Source organism: Phyllostomus discolor, chromosome 1, assembly GCF_004126475.2.
Source record: "Phyllostomus discolor isolate MPI-MPIP mPhyDis1 chromosome 1, mPhyDis1.pri.v3, whole genome shotgun sequence".
Lineage (NCBI taxonomy): Eukaryota > Metazoa > Chordata > Mammalia > Chiroptera > Phyllostomidae > Phyllostomus > Phyllostomus discolor.
The window spans coordinates 217,263,557-217,287,480 of NC_040903.2; the positions used below are offsets into that span (position 1 = coordinate 217,263,557).

Sequence of the window (23,924 nt, forward strand, 5' to 3'; positions counted from 1 at the left end):
TTGATTTTTAATTTCACTTGTTTTCTCCCCAAGAAGCAAATTCAATACATTTTATCATTTCATTTCTAAAGCTTTTAGAAGAGATAAAGCTTCAAAAACAGTAATTATAATCCTTTTATCATAATTTCTGCATATCAGATATGTAGTCAGTGTTCAAGTTTCCTCAATTGTCTACTTTTTGAACACCTTGTTGAAATTAGAATCCATCCCAGGTCCATCTATTATAGTTGAATAATATGTGAATTAAGATACTAATTAAATTAAATAAAAAGTGTGCATTTTAAGTCATGGCTGGTATAGCTCAGTGGATTGAGTGCAGGCTGTGAACCAAAGGGTTGCCAGTTCAATTCCCAGTCAGAGTACATGCCTGGGTTGCAGGCCAGGTCCCCAGTTGGGGCCATGTAAGAGGCAACCCACACATTGATGTTTCTCTCCCTGTCTTTCTCCCTCCATTCCCCTCTCTCTAAAAATAAATCAATAAAATTTTTAAAAAGTGTGCATTTTAATGTATGTTTTACCGTTGACTTGGTATAGAGCCATGGAAAAATCCTGTTTATACACTAGTAAAAGTAGAAATGTGTATTTCACTGAAGTTTCAAAGTCTATGACACTTTGTAAGCCTGGTTATTTGCCAAAGTACCAGAGACCCCAGGGCTTTGCCAATGAACTTAACAGCTCTTGGTGTGTGTGTACCATGTACTTAGTTAATGCAAACAGTCATCAGAATTTCTTATCTCTGTGAAATAGATGAACTGATGGTGTTATTATATAGCCAACTATTGGGAATATGAGATTATTATTAACCTATTCAAATTTGAGTACTTACTATGTGCATGACAGTGTGCCATAGAGGATATACCTCGTGTTACGTTGCTGCATTGCTCTTGTTCTTTAGGACAAGCTCTACAGTCCTGCAGATCAGAGCACCCTGAGCTAAGCTCTCAAACTGGAGCAAACTCCAAAATCACCTGGAGGGCCTCCAGACATTGATTCCACTGTTTGGACCTTGAGTTTTCATTTTTCACAAGTTTCAGGTTATGTAGATACTGCAGGTCCAGGGATCCCACTTTAAGAATCACTGCCTTGCCCTGGCCAGGTGGCTCAGTTGGTTAGAGCATTGTTCTTACATGCCCAGGTTGCAGGTTCAGTCCCTAGTCAAAGCACATACAAGAATCAATCAGCGAATGCATAAGTGGATAGAACCACAAAAGCAATGTTTCTATCTGTACCTCCCTTTCTCTCTCTAAAATCAATAAATGAAAATTAAAAAATAGACAAAAAATACGAATCATTGCTTTAGTGTTCAGTGGAGGTTTGCCGGTTAAACTTACATTCCTGTAGCTTGTATTGTGACTACAGATGAGAGGTTTCCAATAGATTCAGTAAAATTTTCTGGTTCCATGAGTTTTTAAAATTGGTTATTTGTAAGCAAGTATTGTTGTGGAGAATAAAAATATTTACCCTTATTCTTACTGGACATCAGACAATAGTACAAAGTACTTTATGTAATGTCTCGTTAAAGATACATGATACGACAATCTCATTTAATCTGTTTTTTTAACTTATACAATTATCAATTGAATCAAGCTGTTTGGGCCTTAAAAAGTCTCTGAAGAATTAATAATTTTTAAAAAAGATTTTATTTATTTATCTTTAGGTAGAGGGAAAGGGAAGGAGAAAGAGAGGGAGAGAAACATCAATGTGTGGTTGCCTCTTGAGCACCTCATACTGGGGACCTGGCCTGTAACCCAGGCATGTGCCCTGGCTGGGAATCAAATCAGCCACCCTTTGGTTTGCAGGCCAGTGCTCAATCCACTGAGCCACACCAGCTAGAGCAGAATTAATATTTTTTATTTGGTCAAAGTGTTTGGGAAAAGATCTTATAGACTTCAATTTGAGGGTTATTTTTAATTCCTTCTGTTCATAAATTAGGTGGAGGTGAAAATTTATAGTGAGTAGAATATTATTTTGATTATTGATGTAGCACATGATTATGTTGTAATTACAGGAGATTTATACACAGTTTAATATAAAATAGTATCTGTTATTTTTTTAAAAAGACTCCATTTATTTATTTTTAGAGAGAGGGGAAGGAAAGGGAAAGAGAAAGAGAGAGAAAAAAAATCAATGTGTGGTTGCCTCTCGTGCGCCCCCTACTGGAGACCTGGCTCACAACCCAGGCATATGCCTTGACTGGGACTTGAACTGGCGACCCTTTGTTTCTCAGGCCCACAGTCAATCTACTGAGCTACACCAGCCAGGGCCTGTTATCTTTAATTCCAAAGAGAATTCTGTATGAAGTCAAATTTTATCCGGAATTTGTTCCCAAGCTGGAATAAGGGTTAGGGAATGCAGCAATCTTCTGATCAAGTCCACTGAGAGGACTAAAGCAGAAATTCACTTGTCTTACATCCATTTTAAATTGTCATATTAAACCTGAAGAAGAAAACATCTCTTCCCTGGGAATCTCCCAGTTTGAATGTTGTCTTACACAGGAATTTAAAGTATGTGCCTGGAGTCGGTCTGCAAGTAGTAAGAGGGGTTTGTGCTGACCTGTATGTACCTGTCTATATCCTAATTGAGAGGGCCTGGAAGAAAGGGGCTTTTTTGGGGGGAGGGGTCCCAACTTTTTCTTCAAACTAGAATTCTTTAGCACTGTGCTTTAGCCACCTGGGCTGCTCAGCCATGGTTAGTCTTACATAATCTTATGCAGACTAGGTAAGGCATTATTTCTGTGGATTACATGGAGTCCTGGCATTCACAGTTGAAACTTGAACAAAGCAGGTCTTTTGTTTGTATTTCTTGCTAATAGGCAGTCGCTTTGGGGTGGAAGTTAAATATTGTGCGGTTTGTATTACGAACATTTTACATGAAAATCTGTATTGGTAGAATTTGTATGAGATTTGAGTAAGATGAACCCGAAGATTTTTAATTCCAGAATTTTATATAACCCTATTCTTTACACATACACTCAGTACCTTTAAAAAAAAGATTTTATTTATTTTTTAGAGAGAAGGGAAGGGAACAAGTGAGGGAGACAAACATCAGTGTGTGGTTGCCTCTTGAGGGCCTCCTACTGGGAACCTGGCCCACAACCCAGGAATGTGGCCTGATTGGGAATCGAACCTGTGACCTTTTGGTTCGCAGGCCGGTGCTCAGTCCAGTGAGCCACACCAATCAAGGCAGTCGGTACCTTTATTACTTCATTGACTACAATAGCAGATTCTACAGTGGAATGAGAATCCTGGGTAGGAGTAGACCTAGAACCATTTCCTAACTCAGCCTTTTGCCCTTAGACTTAATATTCATCCAGAAGAATAATTTAAAGTGGGGCAGGCAGCTTTTGTTATTGAGGCATTGAGGTGTTTTGATGACTTTCTGTATACATACTAACTCCACCTCTTCCTTGTCCTCCTTCACTTGCCTAGCCCTTGCTTAACCTAGGCCTGCCTTGGTGTGCCTGCCCATAGGCATGTATGAGCTTTACTAGTGCAGTGGACTACAGGAGTTTATGTTTTCTTCTCTTAAAAGAAGGTTGCCATTTAGCTGTTAGAGATACTCAGTGATAAAGAACCATGGTAATGTATTCCAATTTTTTTCTTCTTTAAAGATTTTATTTATTTATTTATCTTTAGAAGAGAAGGGAAGGGAAGGAGCAAGAGAGGGAGAGAAATGTCAGTGTGTGGTTGTCTCTCGCAGGCCCCCAACTGGAGACCTGGCCCGCAGACCAGGCATGTGCCCTGATTGGGAATTGAACCAATGGTCCTTTGGTTTGCAGGCCCGCGTTAACGCTTATTTCCTGCCTATTGTATAGTTTTTCTACTTAGAGTTGCTGTGGAACAAACCATTCCACAGCTTAGTAGTAGTGTAAAACAACAACCATTTTATTATGCTCACAGCTTCTGGCAGGGATGGCTTATCTCTCTTCCTCTATGTCTGGGACTTTGGGGGATTTTGAAAGACTAGAGGGGATATGAACAGTGGGGCTGGAAGGTCCATGTTTGTGACTTTTTCACTCATATATCTGGTACCCTGGCAGCAGGTATGGTTAGAAGCCTGAGCTCAGCTAAGACTCTTTTTTTTTTTAAGACTTTATTTATTTAGTTTTAGACAGGGGAAGGGAGGGAGAAAGAGGAAGAGAAGCATCAGTGTGTGGTTGCCTCTTGTGCACCCTCTACTGGGGACTTGACCCTCAACCCAGGCATGTGCCCAGACTGGGAATCGAACTGGTGACCTTTGTGTTCGCTGGTTACATCAAAGCCTGACTAATTTACAATTTAATATCATACATACTACATAATAGAATTTTCATTCTTTCACAGCACATTAACAGTGTTGCTAGGAAAACTGGACTACCATAATAAAGATGTTCAGAGTGTACAAAATTCTGACAGGGGTATCCAAGATTAAGGAGTGGTTTTCTTTAGGAAACAGTTCTACCAAAACCATGAGAATAGAAGTAATTCAAAATATTCAAGACATAGTAGATACACAACTGACTCCAAATTGCCATTTAGTATACTTTGTATTATAGGATGTATAAACTACCCCATCTATGGAATGTTTAGCTGACACCCAAGACAATCAAAGCCTTCCATATTCAATATTGCACTATTTTTTGGTTATACCACAAAATAAACAACCAGCAAATGATTTCACCTCTTTAAAAAAATAATTTACACTTAAAAAAGTGGGATGAAATAGATTTCCCTTCTTAAAAATGTTTCTAAAGCTATTAAAAAACTTGCATTCACAAAATAGTTAATAAAAATAGTCCTCTGGATTGTACAAGAAGGGAGACAGGGGCCACTGATAAGTCGTGATACAGGATATTAATCAGACTTGGCTTCTTTTTCTCCTACTTCATCCGAGGCTGGACCCTCCTCGTTTTTAGTTTTCTCATTTTCTGCAGGTAGATCTTTCTTAGGTCCCTGGTTAGCCGCTTCAGCTTGTTTTCCCTTTTCTCCCATTTTCCCTTTCCTTTGTACTTTTTTTGCCGATTTATCCTTTCCTGCTGCCTTTTTTGGCACGGTAGCCACTTTTGCAGGAGCAGGTTTAGCTGACAACCTCCGGGATCTCCTCTTGGGATCCTCCTTCTCCGCCCCCTCATTGGAGCTGACCTTCCTCTTGGGCATTGTGGCTGCAGGGCATGCATGTGCTGGGTGCCTGAGGGCCGAGGCTCCCAGGGAACCTTTGCAAACCTCGACTTCCTGGCCATTACAGCTTTTCCCTGCTGTCCAAACTGCCCAGACCGGAGATGGGGCCTTAGTCTGATATCCTCTTAATATGTATAGCTTTTGTAGTGTCACTGTAAAACTGGATAATCTAAAATTTTTGGTTTAGTATTCAAAGTTTTTTCTTAAAATATATTTTTGATTGATTTTTAGAGAGAGAAAGGAAGAGGGAAAACATTGATTTATTGTTGCACTTATTTATGTGTTCAGTGGTTTATTCTTGTATGTGCTCTGACAAGGGATTGAACCTGCAAACTTGGTATATCTGAATGATGCTCTAAACAACTGAGCTCAGTATTCAAAGCTCTTGACCCACTTTTCTGGCTTTGTTACTTCTAACTGCTCACCTGTATAAACTTTATACTCTAGCCAGACAATTCTGCATGGCTATTTGTTTACCCAGCAATTTCATACCTCCTGGTGCCAGGTCCGGTATAATCAGAATACAAAAATAAGATGGTTCTTGCCCACAAGGAGCTTATAGTCAAGGACTTCAGTATGGAAATTAACTAAGTTAAGGGCTGGGGATTGTAAGGGAGAAAACGGCAGAAAGACAGCCTCCTCAATGAGAGCATAAAGATAAGAAATTGTTAGCAATCACGATGTTAAGGAACGAAAGCCTTTTTTTTTTTTTTTTGAAGTGTTAGTAGCGCATGAATAAAATGAGTTGTGAGAGATAAAACTGGCTAGATGTGCAAGTTAAGGGAGGTCTTCTTGACCCCAAACTTTCTTAGCTTTCCTTATGCCTAGTGCCTGGCTTAAAATGACCTTTATTTCCCAAAATAACTCTACTACTTACCTTTCAAAGGCTCTGTCCCTTCACCTCTAGGGCATCTTTTTTTTTTTTCCACCTCTCTCTCTCTCTCTCTCTCTCTCTCTCTCTGTCTCTCACTCACACACACACACACACACACACACACACGGTCATATCCTCTGAATGCCTACTATGTTACCAGCACAATAGCTACCAGTCACGTGAGGCTTGAAATGTGCCTAGTCTGAATTGGAATGTTTTGTAAGTATGAAATTTATACTAGATTTCAAAGATAATTTGAAAAAAATGTAAAATCTTAATCTTTTTATTTTATATAATTAAATATTTGGGAATATATTGGAGTAACTGAAGTTATTTTTCCTGTTTTTTTTTTTTTTTTTTTTTTTTTTAGTGTTGCTACTAGAAAGTTGAAAAATACATATGTAGCTTATGTTATATTTGTTAGGCAGCACTTGGAGTATTCACTCAGATTTTCTCACAGAGTGGTTACTGTTCCCCATATTACTTCCCCAGCTAGATGGTGAGTGACTTAAAGGTTTGACACCACATTTTTTTTTAACCCCTTGTAGTGCCTGGCACTTGATAGGTGCTTAATGTACAGTTAACTGGGGAAAAGCTACTAAGTCAAAGTTTTCTTTAACCACAATTTATTTCTTGTAGTTCTTATGCAGATGAGACAAGTAAATTGTTTTTCAGTATATTTCATTATTATGGTAGTTCACCTGCTATACTAATACAAGTATTTTATTAAAAGTGAAACCAATTTGACTGAATTTATGGGTATAAGAAGTAATAGTTTCCCTTTTTATTTAAACTCTGCAAAAAGACACATTATCATTGGTGAATATGAGGCCATTTTTTGTTACACTTATTTTTGTTAGTTCCCATATGTCATTTCCCTTATTCCTTACCATTCTAACTTGTTCAATATATTGTCATATGTGTATATTTCTGTGTTCTTAAAATATGTATGTTTGGTACTTTATGTACATGTTGCATATGTCTCATCTATGTATCTAATCTGTTGTGTCTAACTGCTGCGTATCACTCTGTGTTGTGTATCTACCACTTTTTACCTATCTACTTGCCAGGGGGAGACTTTCAGGTTGCCTCCAATTCCCTGCTTCCTCAAAAAATGCTACAATGGATATCTTCTTGTCCGTTCCTTATGGAGCTGTGTAAGAATTTCTTGGGGATGTACAGGTAGGCGTGAACTTGCCTGGGCACAGGAAGTGGCAGGCTGCTCCTCTGGATGGCTGCCTCAGCCCACAGTCCCACCAGTAGTGTGCAGGGGTTTTGTTTCCATAGTTCCTGCCCACATTTAGCATTATCTAGCTTTCTAATTTTTTGCCAGTCTAATTAAGGTCTTACTGTGAGACCTCCTTGTCAACTTGATCTAACTAGATAGTACACATCAGCATTAACATAACATTTTTGTTTTTTTATTATTTTCTGTATGCGATTGTTTGAACCCACAAATAGAGGGTCGACCATATACTGTAATATTAAAGTGAGGTGAACGTGGTCTGCCTCTCTGTGAAAATACCATACTGTACTGTAGAGACATCCCTCAGAGGTAGTGTAGGTCTGGTTCCTACCACCACAGTACAGCAGTGAAGTGAGTCACGTGAGTTCTTTGTTTTCCCAGCACACACAAAAGTTGTGTGTACACTATACTGTAGTCTAAGTGTGCAATAGCATTATGTCTAAAACGATGTGTACACCTTAATTCAACAATAGTTTATTGTAAAAAATACTAACCTTCATTTAAGCCTTCAGCAAGTATAATCTTTCTTTGGTGGGGAGTCTTGTTTCAATGTTGATGGCTGTTAGACTGATCAAAGGGGTGGTTGTGGCAGTTTTCTTCAAATTAAGACAACGATGAAGTTTGCCAGATTGATGAACTCTTCCTTTCACAAATGATTTCTCTGAGCAGCAGTGCTGTTTGTTCGCATTTTACCCACAATAGACTCTCAAATGGAGTCAGTCTTCTCAAACCCTGCCCTGCTTTATTGACTAAGTTTGTCATGTTCTAAATCCTTTGTTGTCATGTCTACAGTCATCACAGCATCTTCATTCATCAGGAATACCTTCCATCTCAAGATAACACTTTCTGCCCTTGTGGGTGTGGCTCAGTGACTGAGTGCCGGCCAATGAATTGAAAGGCAGGACACATGCCCGGTTGCCGGCTAGATCCCCAGTTAGGGGTGCACGAAAGGCAGCCAATTGGTGTTTCTCTCCCTCTTTCTCCCTCCCTTCCCCTCTCTCTAAAAGTAAATAAATAAAACCTTTTAAAAAATCATACATACTACTTTCTTTGCTCATCCATAAGAAGCTACTCTTTATCTGATCAAGTTTGATATCATGAGATTGCAGCAATTCTGTCATATCTTTAGGTTCCAATTCTAGTTCTATGTTATTTCCATCACATCTGTATTTACTTCCTCCACAGGAATCTTGAACTCCTCAAAGTCACCCATGAGGATTAGAATCAACTTCTTCCAAACTTCTGCTAGTGTTGATATTTTGACCTCTTCCCATATATCACAAATGTTTTTAATGACATTTAGTATTGTGAATCCTTTCCAGAAGGTTTTAAATTTATTTGCCCAGGTCCATCAGAGGAACTACTTACGGCAGCTGTAGCCCACAAAATGTATTTCTTACATAATAAGATTTGAGAGTAAAATTACTCCTTGACCTGTGGGTTGTAGAATGGATGTGTTAGCAGGCATGAAAACAGCATTAATCTCTTTGTATGTCTCCATCAGTGCTCTTGGTTGACCAAGTGGATTGTCAGCAGTAATATTTTGAAAGGAATCTTTTTTTCCCCCTGCCTGAGCACTAGTCTCACCAGTGGGCTTAAAATATTCAGGAAACCTGGTTGTAAACAGATGTGCTGTCACCAGCTTTGTTGTTCCACTTAGGGAGCACAGGCAGAGTAGATTTAGCGTCATTCATAAGAGCCCTAGGGTTTCTGGAGTGGTAAGTGAGCATTGGTTTAAAGTCAGCAGCTGGATTAACACCTGCCAAGAGAGTCAGCTTGTCCTTTCAGGCTTTGCGGCAGGCTTTGACTTCTCCCTGTGTATGTAGGAAAGCCCTAGGTGGCATCTTGTTCCAGTGAAAGGCCTTTGCATCTACACTGGAAATCTGTCGTAGCCACCTTCATGAATACCTTAGCTAGATCTTCTGGAGGACTTGCTGTAGCCTCTGCCCACACCAGCACTTGCTGCTTCACCTTGTGCTTTTGTGTTACAGAGATGGCTCATTTCCTTAAACCTCATGCACCAACCTCTGCTGGCTTCAGACTCCTCTTCTACAGCCTCCTCACCTTTCTGAGCCTTCACGGAATTAAGGAGAGTTAGGACCTGTTCTGGATTAGGTTTTGGCTTAAAGGAATGTTGTTACTGGTTTGCGCTTTTATCCAGACCACTAAAACTTTCTCTATATCAGCAGTAAGGCTGTTTCACTTTCTTACCATTTGTATGTTCAGTGGAGTAATAGTAGGGTGACTTGAGTACTGCAGTAGTTGACAATCCTACTGCAGTAGTTGACAAAGTACCAAGTAGTTGACGGCTACTAACTGCGCCAGGAGCATACACAGCATGGAGACTCTAGGCAAAGGGATGATGCACATCCTAGGCAGAACAAAGCAGATGGTGGAGATGGTGCAAGATTTCTTCATGCTACTCACAATGGTAAACAGTTGGACATTTATTTATTTTTAATAAGTGTTTTTTAAAGATTTACTCATTTACTTTTGGAGAGAGGGAAAGAAACATTAATAGGTGAGAGATACATTGGTTGGTTGCCTTCTCACATTGGAGACCTGGCCCACAACCCAGGTATGTGTCCTGACTGGCAACCTTTTGGTTCATAGGCTGATGCTCAATCCATTGAGCCACACCAGCCAGGGCAACAGTTTGAAATTTATGAGTTGTTTATTTTTGAAACTTTTTATTTAATATTTTTGAACCATGAGTACTGAAACTGTAGAAAGTGAAATTGGATAAGAGGGGACTACTGTATTATGAATGGTTACTTTTAATTTTTGTGGTAGGTCGCTACTGATGTGGAAGAATATTATAGGTTGATCTTGTACCTTGCCAAGCTGTCTCATGAGTTTCAATAGTATTTCTGATTTTTTTGTTTTGTAGGTAGATAATATATAGAAATAATGACAGTTTCATCTCTTTTCTTTGACCTTACATCTGAAAATTCTTCAAGTATTGGTCATAGTCTAGTGTTATGTTAAGCAGCTTCTTGTTTCTGATCTTAAATGATTCTGGAGTTTCTCCATTTAGTGTAATATTTGCTGAACGTTTATGGTGTATGGTTTTTATCAAATTAAGGAAGTTTTGTTTTGTTCCTAGTTTGGTAAGAGGTTTTTAAATCACAAATTGTTGAATCATATTTTTTCTGCAGAGAATGAAATAATTGCTCAGCTTTGAAAAGTGGAATCTGATATTATGATTATCTCTAAATTACAAAATACTTGGGGAACAGCCCTTTATTGAAACAGTTTGGCTTTATAGACTCCCCCCCCCCCCCCCCAACATTTGAAAAACTGCCCATGTGTTAAAGAGGTGGCTTGTTATTTTAAGGATTAGAAAGGATGTTTAGGCACATGTCTTGTGTTTTAAGGAAGGGACCAAGCAAGCCCTGTTCTGGAAGAACTGAAACAGTATAAAGTTGTTGTAAACTTTTAAACTTGATTTCTTAAGTAATTCTACATTTCAGTTTGGTGCCTTACTAGATAGATACAAGAACAAACCTGGAACCTTATTTATTATGTCAGTAATAGTTTTGTGTGTGTCTAAGGCATATATTCTCATTTATGCCTTCTGGTTGTGATGTTTTATATTCTATGGCTGTATATATGGACAGTTGTTTTTATGAACTAATACATATTACACAAAATGGAGTGCATTTCCCATTTATTTTCTTATTGCTTCTTATATTAGTATTGTTACAGCCATGAACCCTGTAACAGTAGTGCTTTGACTGAGAGCAACACCACCTAACTAAGTAGGGGTTTGTTTTACTCACAAAAGAAATCTAGACAGTTTCTAGTTTTGATTTAGCAGTTCAATACTATTTGAGCTAGTGGTTTTAAAAAATATTTTTGTCCCCCCTCTCCCCGGCCCGCAGAACCTTCCAGTAGTGGTTCACTGATTAGAACTGGCCAGAACTAAGCCATATGCTACTTCTAGCAGCAGGGGAGTTTGGGAAAACAAGAACTTAGCTGGCCACGTTGCCTCCTAGATACATCCAGCTTCTCTTGGAAATGAAGAAGGAAGGCATGGATGTTGATTTGATAACTATAACGTTTGCTTTATTCCCTAATAATATAGGCAACTTAAATGTTTTTCACTAAAGAAAAGTTTTAATTTGAAAATGAACACTATGAATTTGTTAATCTCCTATCTTTGGCTTTTTTTGCATTATTTTCTATAGCAGTGTACATATTCTAGTTTCCATGATGGATGAAATAGTATTGATTCTATTTCATGGGAGGGAAAAGGATTGAGACTCCTTTATCTTTAAGAATTAAATTCAACAGCTCAGTATTTCTTATGTGCTTAGTGCTGCTGAAAAATATAAAATGAGTACAGAAGAATTATGTAACATTGTTATGTCCTCAGGTTGTTTATTGGCTTCTTAGGGAGAAAAAAATCCCATGTGTGAAATAGTTGACTAAGGGTACAAGAATTCAAAGTTAGTTTAAAAAGTTTAGTAGTGGCATTGAGTGCTATGATACAGGAATAGGAAACTTTTTCTTATTTAGGGCCACTGGTGGGTACGTGGAAAAAATGAAGGCCGTGTAGAAGCAAACAGCAATTTAATTTGCTTCTGTTTTGAAAGTTTTTTAAGTTAAGCACATTAGATTGTAAATTTATGGACTTTATGTAAGGAAACATTAAGTTAAATATACTGTTTAACCCTATTAGAATTTAATAAACATCAGATATTTCAGTCTGTTGTATGGATTTATAATCTGATGGGGCAATTCAGTTTTAATTTTGCTTTGCATTATGATTATTTGCATGAAGGTGTATTAGGTTAGTCAGGGTTATGCTGTGGTATTGTATGTGACTGAAATCTACTGACCTAACACAGCAAAAAATCCTTGTTTACACCAAGTTTGCTTGGGGGCTCATTTGCTCCATGAAGACAGATCTTGTCCAGACTGATTTCGTCCTGTGGCCTCTGTCTTTGGACAATGCTCAGAGTTCAGAAGAATAGAAGACAGGATGGAGTTAAGCATTGGCAATTAAATGTCTCCACATGGGAATGACATGTCACTTTCACATGCATCTCATTAGCCAAATTTAGGCTTTCTGCTATGCCTAACCTCAAGTGAGGGGAATGAGTTTCTCCCTGAAGTCCGTGTAATCCTCCAGGAACTCAGCACACGAGTCAGTCTGGTGGATAGTAGTACCCTCAACAAACTCATGTACTAGAGATACAGATACAAGCACAATAGCCTGCGAGCCTACAGGAAAAGAAAGAAATTCTGATGGGATGCAGAGAGAGTCCTGGAGGCTTCATAAGTTTGCTGACAAATTATCCAAACATAAGGGAATAACGAGTAGGGTTTTCTTAGGTTTGAAGAGAAGAAAAGGCCTCAAACTAGGGAACCAGTATTGCGCTAGAGAATAGTGGGTGGTGTGGATCAGAGAGGGCCTTAAACTCATTTCATATTCATACAGCAGCAATGCATTTCACATTGCTGTGCTCAATCCACTGACCTACACCAGTCAGGGCCTGAGAAATTTCTTAATTTAACCATCTAAACACCATAGTGATTAGTGTTTTGATATTTATTTAAGTCATTCTAATATTTATTAAATACCTGTTATATGCCAATTACTGTTCTGGAATCAAAGGAACAATAAATTACTGTCTAGTTTTTATTAAACTTAAATCTAGTTTGGAAATAAACATGAGCCCTGACTGGGGTCACTTGGTAGGTGGGGCGTCATCCTGTAAAGCGAAAGGTCACTGGGTTGTATTCCTGGTCAGGGCATATACCTGGGTCACAAGTTCAGCCCTCAAGTCAAGGTGTGTTTGAGAAGCAATCGATTGATGTTTCTCTCTCACATGGACCTTTCTCTTCTTACTTTCTTCTTCCCTCCCCCTATAAACAAACAAACAAACAAACAAACAAATCTTAAAATGGTCAACAATTTTCTTTTAAAGCCATAGTTTAGCTGATCTACAAAATTGCATTACAGTATTGCGTCTTGTGTACAACAGAGTAAAATCAGCTTTCTGTAAAGCCTCGTGTTATAATTTAGTTGTTGCTTTAATCTTTTCTTAAAAAAATTTTTTTTACTGATTGGTTTGAGAAAGAGATGACAGAAACATCGATTTTGTTCCACTGTGTTAGCATTCATTAGTTGTTTCTTGTATGTGCCTTGACTGAGGAGCAAACCCACAACGTTGGCAGATTAGGACAATGCTCTAACCAACTGCACTACCTGGCTAGGCTTGCTTTAGTCTTTTCTTTGATCAGCAAGACCTCATTTATAACTAGGCCATTTCCCCTAAATTCTGATTTGGAAATTAGAATCCTTTTTGTTACAGAAATGATGTTACAGGTTTTAGATTTATAACTAGTTTGTAAAATCCTGTTTTACTATCTGAAACATACACACATAATAAAAATATAGACATCATTGTAACGTAGTGTTACGTGATAATTGAGTAAAACAGAAAAAAACTATCTAACGTAGTGTTACGTGATAATTGAGTAAAACAGAAAAAAACTATCTCAGAACCTGACTTGTCAGGGAAAAATAGATGAATGTGAGAAAGTAGATGGAGATTAACATGGCAATTTTGAAAAGGATATTTTTTACCTTAAAATATCATTTATTTTTTTATTGTTGTTCAAGTACAGTTTTCTCCATTCCTCCCTACCCTGTACTCTCCCCCACCCCAGCCATCCCCACCTTCCACCCTTGATCCTACCCCACTTTGGCTTTGTCCATGTGTTCTTTATACATATTCCTTCCTTAAAACCCTTCCCCCTATTCCCCCCATTATCCCCTCCCACATCCCTTCTGGTTACTGTCAGTTCTTAATTTCCATATCTCTGGTTATATTTTGCTTGCTTGTTTGATTTGATGATTAGGTTCTACTTAAAGGTGAGATCATACATATGGTATTTGTCTTTCACCGCCTGGCTTATTTCACTTAGCATAATGCTCTCCAGCTCCATCCACGCTGTCGCAAAAGAAGGGTAGGAGCTCCTTCTTTCTGTTACATAGAATTCCATTGTGTAAATGTACCACAGTTTTTTGATCCATTCATTTACTGATGGGCATCTAGGTTGCTTCCAGCACTTGGCTATTGTAAATTGTGCTGCTGTGTGAACATTGGGGTGCATAGGTTCTTCTGAATTGGTGTTTCAGGATTCTTAGGGTATAGTTCCAGCAGTGGAATTGCCATGTCAAAAGGCAGTTCCATTTTTAGTTTTCTGAGGAAATTCCATAGTTTTCCGCAGTGCTGAACCAGTCTGCATTCTCACCAACAGTGGAAAAGGGAACTAGGGTTCTTTTTTCTCCACAACCTCGCCAGAACTAGTTTGTTGGTTTGGTTATGATAGCCATTCTAACTGGTATGAAGTGGTATCTCATTTGGTTTGTTCTGCATCTCTGATGGCTAGTGATGCTGAGCACCCTTTAATATGTTTCTGGGCCCTCTGTATGTCCTCCTTGGAGAAGTGTCTGTTCAGGTCCTTTGCCCATTTTTTAATTGGATTGTTTGTCTTCTGGAGTTGAGTCTTGTGGGTTCTTTATATGTTTTGGAGATCAAACCCTGTCTGAGGTATCATTTGCAAATATATTTTCCCAGATGGTTGTTTCCCTTGAAAAGGATATTTTTGGAGGAGATCAGAGGTTTATGGCACAAATTCCTAAGCTTATACTTTAAAACACTTGTTTTTCATTTTACTTGATAATAGTATATTAGAAATAGTTTCTGATGTCTGTCAGCTACAATCAGGCTTGTTTTGACCTCTTCGTAGAGAGAGAACATTAGAAGGAAGGGGCATTCTCCTGGACAGAAAGTGAGAAAGAAGGAAGCAGATTGGAGGCATCTGTGTGAGCACTGGGAGAGGGAGATGCCTTGCTTGAGCAGGAGCTGGCAGCTGGTGGGGCAGGCCTCCATCCACTGAGCACAGGCTGGGAAGCAGGGAGCGCTGGAACTGATGCTTGTCCCTGCAGAATTGTATTGGTGTTTTATAACTCTAGTACTTTTATGTTTAGCACACTTAGAGACATATATGATTTCTTTTACCTTTACAGAGCATATTAAGTACTTGATTCATCTATTCAACAAATACTATCTCCTGGTCAATTTGACAGAGTAGGCAGACATGGCTCATTTCTTTGCACAGCCACATCAAAATTACAACTAAAATATAGAACAACGATCACTCCGAAATGTCAGAAATCAAGTTGAATGGAAATCTGACAACTATGGAATTAAAGAAACCACATCTATCCAGACTGGTAGGAGGGGTGCAGGTGCAGAATGGGCTGGTCCTTCACCCATCTGTGGTGGATAAAATTTCGGGAGGGATATCTCAGGAGCAAGGAGTACCAGCACCACACCAGGCCCCCTGGCCCAGGGTTCCAGTGCCAGGAAGATAAGTCCCCACAACTTACGGCCTCAAAAACCAGTGGCGATAGACTTGGTGGAAGAAACTGCTGGAGCCCCAAGCAGTTCCTCTTAAAGAGCCCACACTCGGACTCACCTACTCAGACTCACTCCCTCTGAGCTCCAGCACCAGGGAGCAACTTGAAAGGCCCCAGTGGTATACAGGGAGGAACTGAAGTGTCTGACATCCAGGCAAGCAGAGGCCACTGTAATAAACCCTCCCCTCACAGAGCCTGCAAGCGGGTGCCATATCCGAGACTCCCATCAACCTGGCTAACACTGCTTGACCCGCCTCGGAGGTTCTCAGACTCCACCCTACCCAGTTCACAGGCACATCCAAGCTGCTTTTCCATATGAGTGGCTGGTCTTGGCTCAAGCTTCCCAACTTCCTAAATCCTCTCAATCAATCAACAGCTGGCCTCAGTGAGCCCCAGGCCTGGCACTAGCAGCAGCCAGCCTAGATTTACAGCTTGGCTCACCTGGGAATCTCCAAGCTCAGCACAAGCAGCAGCCATCTCAGATTGCCTTATAGCTCAGGCAGAGTGGCCCCAGGCAAAACACAAGTGGGGGCTGACCTTGGCCTGCACCACCCAGGAAGCCCCAGAGCCAGTGCACCCAGTGGACAGCAAAAACCACTTGGGAGCACCACCACCCTGACCCCCTGCACAGCTGATCCTCCATGGAGTGCGGAGGTTGGTGGTCAGTGGTCATAGCCAGTCCTTGCAGCTGAGTGGCCTGGGTAAATTTCCCCCACTGATGTGCCAACAGCAACCAAGGCTCAACTACAAGAGGAAGGGGTATGCAGCCCACATAGGAGGGTGCCCCTCAAGTAGCCAGCTTGGGGGAAAGGGGAGGCTGTGCCACTAGACCCTACAGGACACCTTCTACATTAGGCCACACCACCAAGACACGGAGTCAAAGCCGCTCTACCTAACACACAGAAACAAACCCAGGGGGGCCTCCAAAATGAGGAGACAAAGGTACATGGCCCAAATGAAAGAACAGATCAAAACTCCAGAAAAAGAGTTCAATGAAATAAAGATAAGCAGTCTGTCAGATGCAGAGTTCAAAACACTAGGTCATAAGGACGCTCAGGGAACTCAGTGAGGACCTTAGCAGCATAAAAAAGATCCAGGCGGAAGCCAGGGGTTCAGCCCTGGCTGGTGTGGCTCAGTGGATTGAATGCCGGCCTGTGAACCAAAGGGTTGTGGGTTTGATTCCTAGTCAGGGCACATGCCTGGGTTGCGGGCCAGGTCCCCAGTAGGGGGCGCGTGAGAGGCAGCCTCACATTGATGTTTCCCTCTCTTTCTCCCTCCTTTCCCCTTTCTCTAAAATAAATGAACAAAACCATTAAGGAGAAGAATTCTTTAGAAACCAAGGAATCACTAACTGAAATAACAATAAGCAGATGAAGCCAAGAATCTGGTCAACAATTTGAATATAAGGAAGCAAACAACCACCAATCAGAACAAGAAGAAAAAGAATTCCAAAAAATGAGGATAGTGTAAGCAGTCTCTGGACAACTTTCAGAGTTCCAGCATTCGCATCATAGGAGTGCCAGAGGGAGAAGAGAAAGAGCAAGAAATTGGAAATCTATTTGAAAAAAACAGTGAAAGAAAACTTCCCTAATTTGCTGAAGGAACTAGATATATAAGTCCAGGAAGCACAAAGAGTCCCAAACAAGTTGGATGCAAAGAGGCCCACTCCAAGTCACATCATAATTAAAATGTCAAAGGTTAGAGATAAAGAGAGAATCTTAAAAGCAGTAAGAGAAAAGAAGTTAGTTACCTCCAGGGGAATTTCCAGAAGACTCTCAGCTTATTTCTAAAAGAAACTTTGCAGGCTAGAAGGGACTGGTAAGAAAAATTTAAAGTAGTGAAAAGCAGGGACCTACAGCCAAGATTGCTGTACCCAGCCAAGCTATCATTTAGAATCGAAGGGCAGATAAAGAGCATCCCAGACAAGAAAAGACTAAAAGAGTCTTTTAGTCACCAAACCATTATTATATGAAATGTTAAGGGGACTTATTTGAGAAAAAATACTACAACTATGAATGATAAAATGGCAAAAATACAAATGTATCAACAATTGAATCTAAAAAAACAAACTAAGCAAACAAGAACAACAGACAGAATAATGGATACATAGAGCATTTAATGGTTGCCAGATGGGAGGGGGGTTTTGGGGAGTGGGTGAACAGGTGAGGGGATTAAGAAGTACTGATAAGTATCACAGAACAGCCATGGGGGTGTAAAGTACAGTATAGGAATGGAGCGGCCAGAGAACTTACATGTATGACTCATGGACATGAACAATGGTGTAGGGATTTCTGAGGGAATGTGTGGTTCTGGGTGGAGGGGGGCAAAGGGGGAAGAACCAGGGCAGCTGTGATAGCATAAGCAATTAAAAAAAAACATTATCAAGGGTCACACAAGGTCACAAGGTTAAAGAGTTTGGCTCTATATTTAAATACATTGTTTTAAATTATTGTTAGCAGCATATTGTAGACGGAAATTGGGAATCCAGATTCTCTCTAGATTTCTCTCACTAGTGATGTGGCCGTGGGTCAATCACAGAAGTTCCCTCTTCTGGGAAGGTGATGTTAGTATGGTGCCTCTTTCGCAAAAGGGTGTGGCATAGGGTCCTGTATGCCAAAGCATTTAATAGCACATGGAAAAATTGGGTACCTAACGACTGCTGGCAGGCCTGTTGCTTCTGTGTCATGTTACAGCCAGGTATAGAAGGATCTCTCTTCAAGCACCCAGCTGAACTGCAACATTTGGTGTTGGGTATTTTTCTTCTCAGCATCCTTGTTTTCCTCGTAAATTTCTATCATGTGGGCAACTTTCTTCAAAGTGTTAGGTGCTCTAGGATTAAAATTAAAGCAGCAATGTTTTGTTTTTTCAGCTAGAGACCCTTATAGCTCCATAGGGTACTGTGTGTTCTCATGTCCTTATCTTTGTTGTATGTTGTATTGTAGCACACGTCACATGGAGATGGGCGGCAAGAAGTGACCTCTCGCACTGGGCGCTCTGGAGCTCGGTGTAGAAACTCTATAGCTTCCTGTGCAGATGAACAGCCTCACATCGGAAACTACAGACTGTTGAAAACAATCGGCAAAGGGAATTTTGCAAAAGTGAAATTGGCAAGACACATCCTTACAGGCAGAGAGGTAAATGAGAATTATGCTTAATTTCTGTTACTACATTTGTTCTGTTTGGCTCCATGTGAGAGGAAGAGGAAGAGAATGTATAGATTTGGGCTCATTTCTAAACTAATTAAACTTTTTAAAAGAAGAAACATTAATTATCTGGGGATTCTTTTGCTTTCTCATTCCTTTAAATGTTTGTAAATATTACCCTGATTGTTTGAGTTATCTTTTGCCTTTAAAAATGGGTGATGTGTTCTTTTTTAGTAGTATCTGCCACCATAGTAAAAATTGTTTTCAACTTCATGTATAAGCTCATGATACTTGCATATCACTAATGCTGTTTTTTAATGGATTTATAATCACAAACTTTCTTCGTCTTTCCAAATACTCTTCTCATAGCTTATGTTTGATAGGTTATTGTGGATGACGGCACGTACTTTTCTGCCTTGTGATACCGGCTTTCTGCTCAAGCATGTATTTATCAAGAATACTTCTATCAAAACTACTAAGTTAACTCCCTCCTCATTTTCTACCTGGGCAGTATACAATGTGCTTTGTTTCTTGCATTTAGATTTTTGTCTACTGTTCCTCTGCCTGAAACACATTGCAGGCTTTTGTTGTCGATATCATTCCTGGGAAGTAGTTGTCGGACTCTCTTTCCCCGGGCATGGGGTTCATGTTAAAAATCCTGATTATTTCCTGCCCTGACCGCTGTGGCTCAGTTGGTTGGGCATTGTACTGCAAAGTAAAAGGTCACTGGTTCAATTCCCAGTCAGGGCACATGCCTGGATTGTGGGTTCAGTCCCAGTTTGGGGGCCTGTGAGAGGCAACTGATCGATGTTTCCTTCTCTTTCTCCTTCCCTTCCCCTCTCTCTAAAAATAAAACCTTTTTAAAAAATCCTGATATTCCCTAGATAAAAAGTTTTTTATTTATTGGAATTGTTTACCTGTCTTCCCCCTCTAGTCTGTAGGGTAGGTGTCGGTGTTTGGCACCTATCAGGTACTTGATATTGTGGTCTGACTGTAATTATACTTTTGAGGGAAGCTTTTTAAAGAAATGCTTTTCTTGCCCCAGACCCTCCTGGGACATACGCCAAGATGGTGTTACAGGTATGCTGAGGGACTGATGCCAGCCGCCCATCATGCCCAGAGCTGTTGGAGTGGGACTGGACCTATCATTCCTGCCAGCAAGCAGCCTCTGTTCACTCTGGTGTGCCCTACACATGTCCTCATTTTCTGAGACAACTAAAGATTTCCTTCTTCAAATTTCACATCTATTTTAGTGACACATCCCTGGTTAGGACTCCTTGTTGTGATGCCTGGACTGTTTTGGGAATCAGTAAACAGCAAAGAGTGGGTAGAGTTTTTCTTGTTCTTGATCAACGCTTTTTGAACTGAAGAAGAACACTTCTGAGTTTAGTTACCACCACTCGCAGGGGCTTATTCTGCCAGTGTTTCTGTGTGGACTGAGGGAGGTGGGCGAGAAGAGGAGTGGGACGGACAGCCCTGCTCCCCTTCGCTTCACTCACACGGCTGGAGCCTGGTCTGCTGTGTTTATATCTGGTAGGTTCTCTTCTCTTGTCTTTCCTTTTTTTGGATTGATTTTAGAGAGGTTGGGGGAGAGAGAAAGACATCAATTTGTTGTTCCATTTTATGCATTCATGGTTGATTCTTGAATGTGCTCTGACCGGAGATCAAAACCACACCCTAGGCGTGTTTTGGGACAACACTCTAACCAACTGATTAGGGCCATCTAGTAGGTTCTGTCTCCAGAAGTGCTTGCATCTGACTAGTTAGTGGCTAGATTTGTTTATATTTCCACTTATTTATGCATTTATTGGTTGATTCTTGTCTGTGTCGTAACTGAGGATCAGTTGCAGCCTTAGTGCATTGGAACAATGAATGCTCCAACTAACTGAGCCACCTGACCAGGGCTCATTATGGTTTTTAAAGTCATTGTTGACTTTTTTTTTTAATAAAGCCTTTATTGAAATATAACACATCCTAGAATAGTGCTTAAAATCACCATGTATACAAGTATAGGTTGATGAAATATCACAGAGTAATCGTGTTTGCAGTTCCATGACCCAGGGAAAAAGTGTGCCATGATTTGGACCCCAGAAGCCCTCCTTCTACCTCCTTTAATCACTTAACAGTTCTTCCTCCTCAGGGTAACCACTGTCTTGCCTCCTAACACCAGAGATGTTGTTTTTGAACATTATACTAATGAAATCATTCAGTACATATTCTGTGTCTGCCCGTTTTACTCCACTTTATGCTTGTGACGTTATTCCATGTTGTGTATGGTTAGGTTTTCATTGGAAGTTTTATTTTGTACTACCTGTTTTAGTTGTTTGGCTTGGTCTTTATTGCGTGGATTGAATTGTGTCCCCCCAAATTCATATGTTAAAGCCTTAACCCCCAATGTAACAGTTTTGGAGAATAGGGCCTTTATGGAAGTAATTGGTTAAATCAGGTCATAAGTATAGGTTCTGATCCAATAGGGTTTGTGTCCTTATAAGAGACAACAGAGCGCTTGCTTTCTCTCTCCGCCTCTTGAGGACACAGGAAGAATGCGGCCACGTGCAAGCTCAGAGGAGAGTCCTCAGCAGGAACTGACCACGCTGGCACCCTGACCTCAGACTCTTGGCCTCCCAGACTGTGGGGGACACATTTCCTCTGTTTAAGCTGCCCAGTCTGTAGTGCTTTTTGTTATTTCAGCCTAACCTGAGGAATAGGCTATTCTTCCAGGCCACTGTGTCCTGAAGGACTTGGGATCTTTCTTCTCATCTGCTCTTTCAGTCCTGGTGGATGGCTTAACAGCTGTCTGGAGCTGCAGGCGAGGATCTTTCGACTAGTAGCTAATTGACAGGAAGTGGAAGATAGGATTTTCCTCCAGTGGGTGTGCTCTACGGGCTTCTTGGGCCGTTTGGGTGAAGGAATGTCATGGGGAAACTTCATCCCTTGTCATGCATGAGTTCTCTTTATTCCTATTCTGTGATTTTTCCATTGTGATGTGCTTCTGACATCAGGGTGAATCAGTGGAATTTCCCAGAACTTCACGCAAGTGGCAGGGACACTCCTCTTTCCTTGCCTAATGAACACTCTTGTGCATACCTTCTCCCCAGCATTGCCCCCCGCCCCCCCCCCCCAAAAAAAACCCTCCACAAACTTGGGAATGTTGGGGGGGGTCTTCTCTCCAGTCTCCATCTTCCTAAGGCAGTGTTGCACCACAGTTGCCTCCTGTTTGGTGACCTAGGTCTGAGCTGTCCTCCAGGCTCCAGCTGTGGGCCAAGGTTATTTTGGTAGTTGAGTCATCCGACAGGGAGCTGGAAGGAAGAGGGGATTAGGAGCTATACACACACACACACACACACACACACACACACATGTCATGTTAAGTGAGTGTTTCGCTTTGAGAATCACTTCTGATCTCAGAAGATCAGAGGAAAGAGGAACTGGAAAGGCAGCATATTGGATGGATCTGGCTGTGAGGAGGAGGAGGAAGAAAATAGAGTGATGGCCAGAAAAGAACAACATTTCTTTGGGGTTTCTGTGGAATTTTGGAGGTCCAAGTGTACCACATAAAATCACTTATGAAAGTAAAATTTAAAGAAAATTCATTCAACTTTGAAGTGATGTAATTTTTTAAACCACCTTGGTATCTGTTAAAATACCCAAACCTTGTTTCCTTACTGTTTCATCTCCATCTCTGAGGTGTATGCCATCGCAGGTGTGAGTGGTCTAGACCTCGGGTCAGCTCAGCAGGCAGTCACGGAGTGCTGCCTGTGCACACATTGTGTGTGCGGGCTGTGACAGTGGACAAGGCGTCTTCTCCTGTTTGAGACAGTCGCAGGGTGGCCACCACGGGCATAGTCCAGTAGCAGTATTTCCTTTCACTTTATTTGTATACTTTCCATCAAGATAATTACGTTTTCCAAATACAGAATTAGAATCCTGATTTTGCTTTTTTCAGGTGCACATACTTACTCTTTGCTCCTCCTCCAATTCTGATTTTGCCCTCCCCCAGGCAGGGATGAGGGGTGGTGGTTCCTTCCACTGCAGGATCAGGTTCCCTGGGTGCCTTACTGCAGCATTTCCCTCCCTGCAGTCCCTCTGCTTTGGCAGATGGAGGCATTAGACCAGGTTAAGCATTTTTTTAAAAGCGTTAATATGAATAGTGCAGCAGTTCTCAAAGTAAGCATGGGGACCTCTGTGGGTTTACTGAGACTGTTTTTGTAGGCCTACAAAGTGAAAACAATTTTTGTAATACTGTTTAGACATTATTTGCGTTGTCCATTCTCATGAGTGTAAAGTAGAATTTTCGAAAGGCTATGTGATGTGTGATATCACAACAAAGGGAATACAGAAGGGCGTGTGAGAATTTCATTAAAATGTGACGGGCATGTACCCTAAGTGGAATTTCTAGATCATATGGTAATTTTTAAAAAATATTTTTAGGAACTTGGCACTGTTTTCTACAGAGGCTGTACTGTTTTTGCATTCTTACCAACAGTGCATCCTCACCAAGTCTTACTTTGTTGATTAATCGATTTTTGGTAGTTGCTTGTGCAGTGCTGTTTTCTAGCTTTGATTTGTAGTTCCCTAATGACAAGTGATGTCGAGCATCTTTTCCATGCACTTATTGGCCTCTGTATATCTTCGGAGAAATGTCTCTTCAAGTCCTTTACCCAGTTCTGAGTTGAGTTTTTGTTGTTGTTGAAGTTTTAGAAGTTTTGTATATATTCTGGATATTAATCCTCTACCAGATATATGATTTGCAAATATTCTTTCCCATTCTGTGGATTGTCTTTTTACTCTGGTGATACTGTCTTTTTTAAAACAGTATTTATTTTTAGACAGAGGGGGAGGGAGGGAGAGAAGCATCAATGTGTGGTTGCCTCTTGTGCGCCCCCTAGTGGGGACCTGGCCTGAAACCCCAGGCATGTGCCTTGATTGGGAATCAAACTGGTGACCCTTGGTTCACAGGCCAGCGCTCAATCCACTGAGCCACACCCACTAGGGTTGTATTTATTTTATTTATTTATTTTTTTGCTGTCTGATCTTATGTATTTTTTACTCTTAAAAATCTCAT

The 23,924-nt window shown here is 40.6% G+C and overlaps 2 protein-coding genes across 7 annotated transcripts in view; one reads left to right on the forward strand and one right to left on the reverse strand.

The window, feature by feature from the left end:
- Positions 1 to 23,924, forward strand: part of MARK3 (microtubule affinity regulating kinase 3) — a 91,976-nt gene that overhangs the window by 3,124 nt on the left and 64,928 nt on the right. For 4 of the 6 annotated variants that reach the window (XM_036014150.1, XM_028505756.2, XM_036014161.1 and 1 more), the window contains exon 2: positions 18,659 to 18,850. The exons of 1 other annotated variant lie outside the window; for it this stretch is intronic. In XM_036014150.1, coding sequence (XP_035870043.1) covers positions 18,659 to 18,850 — 192 coding nt within the window. Of the gene's footprint in view, positions 1 to 3,560; positions 3,579 to 18,658; positions 18,851 to 23,924 lie in introns of those variants that run through there. One more of the 6 variants, XM_036014157.1, reaches the window with a different exon arrangement.
- On the reverse strand, positions 4,822 to 5,135 carry LOC114491638 (non-histone chromosomal protein HMG-14-like). Its single transcript, XM_036014173.1, has one exon. The coding sequence runs from the start codon at positions 5,133 to 5,135 to the stop codon at positions 4,833 to 4,835; it is 303 nt and encodes a 100-aa protein (XP_035870066.1). The 3' UTR covers positions 4,822 to 4,832.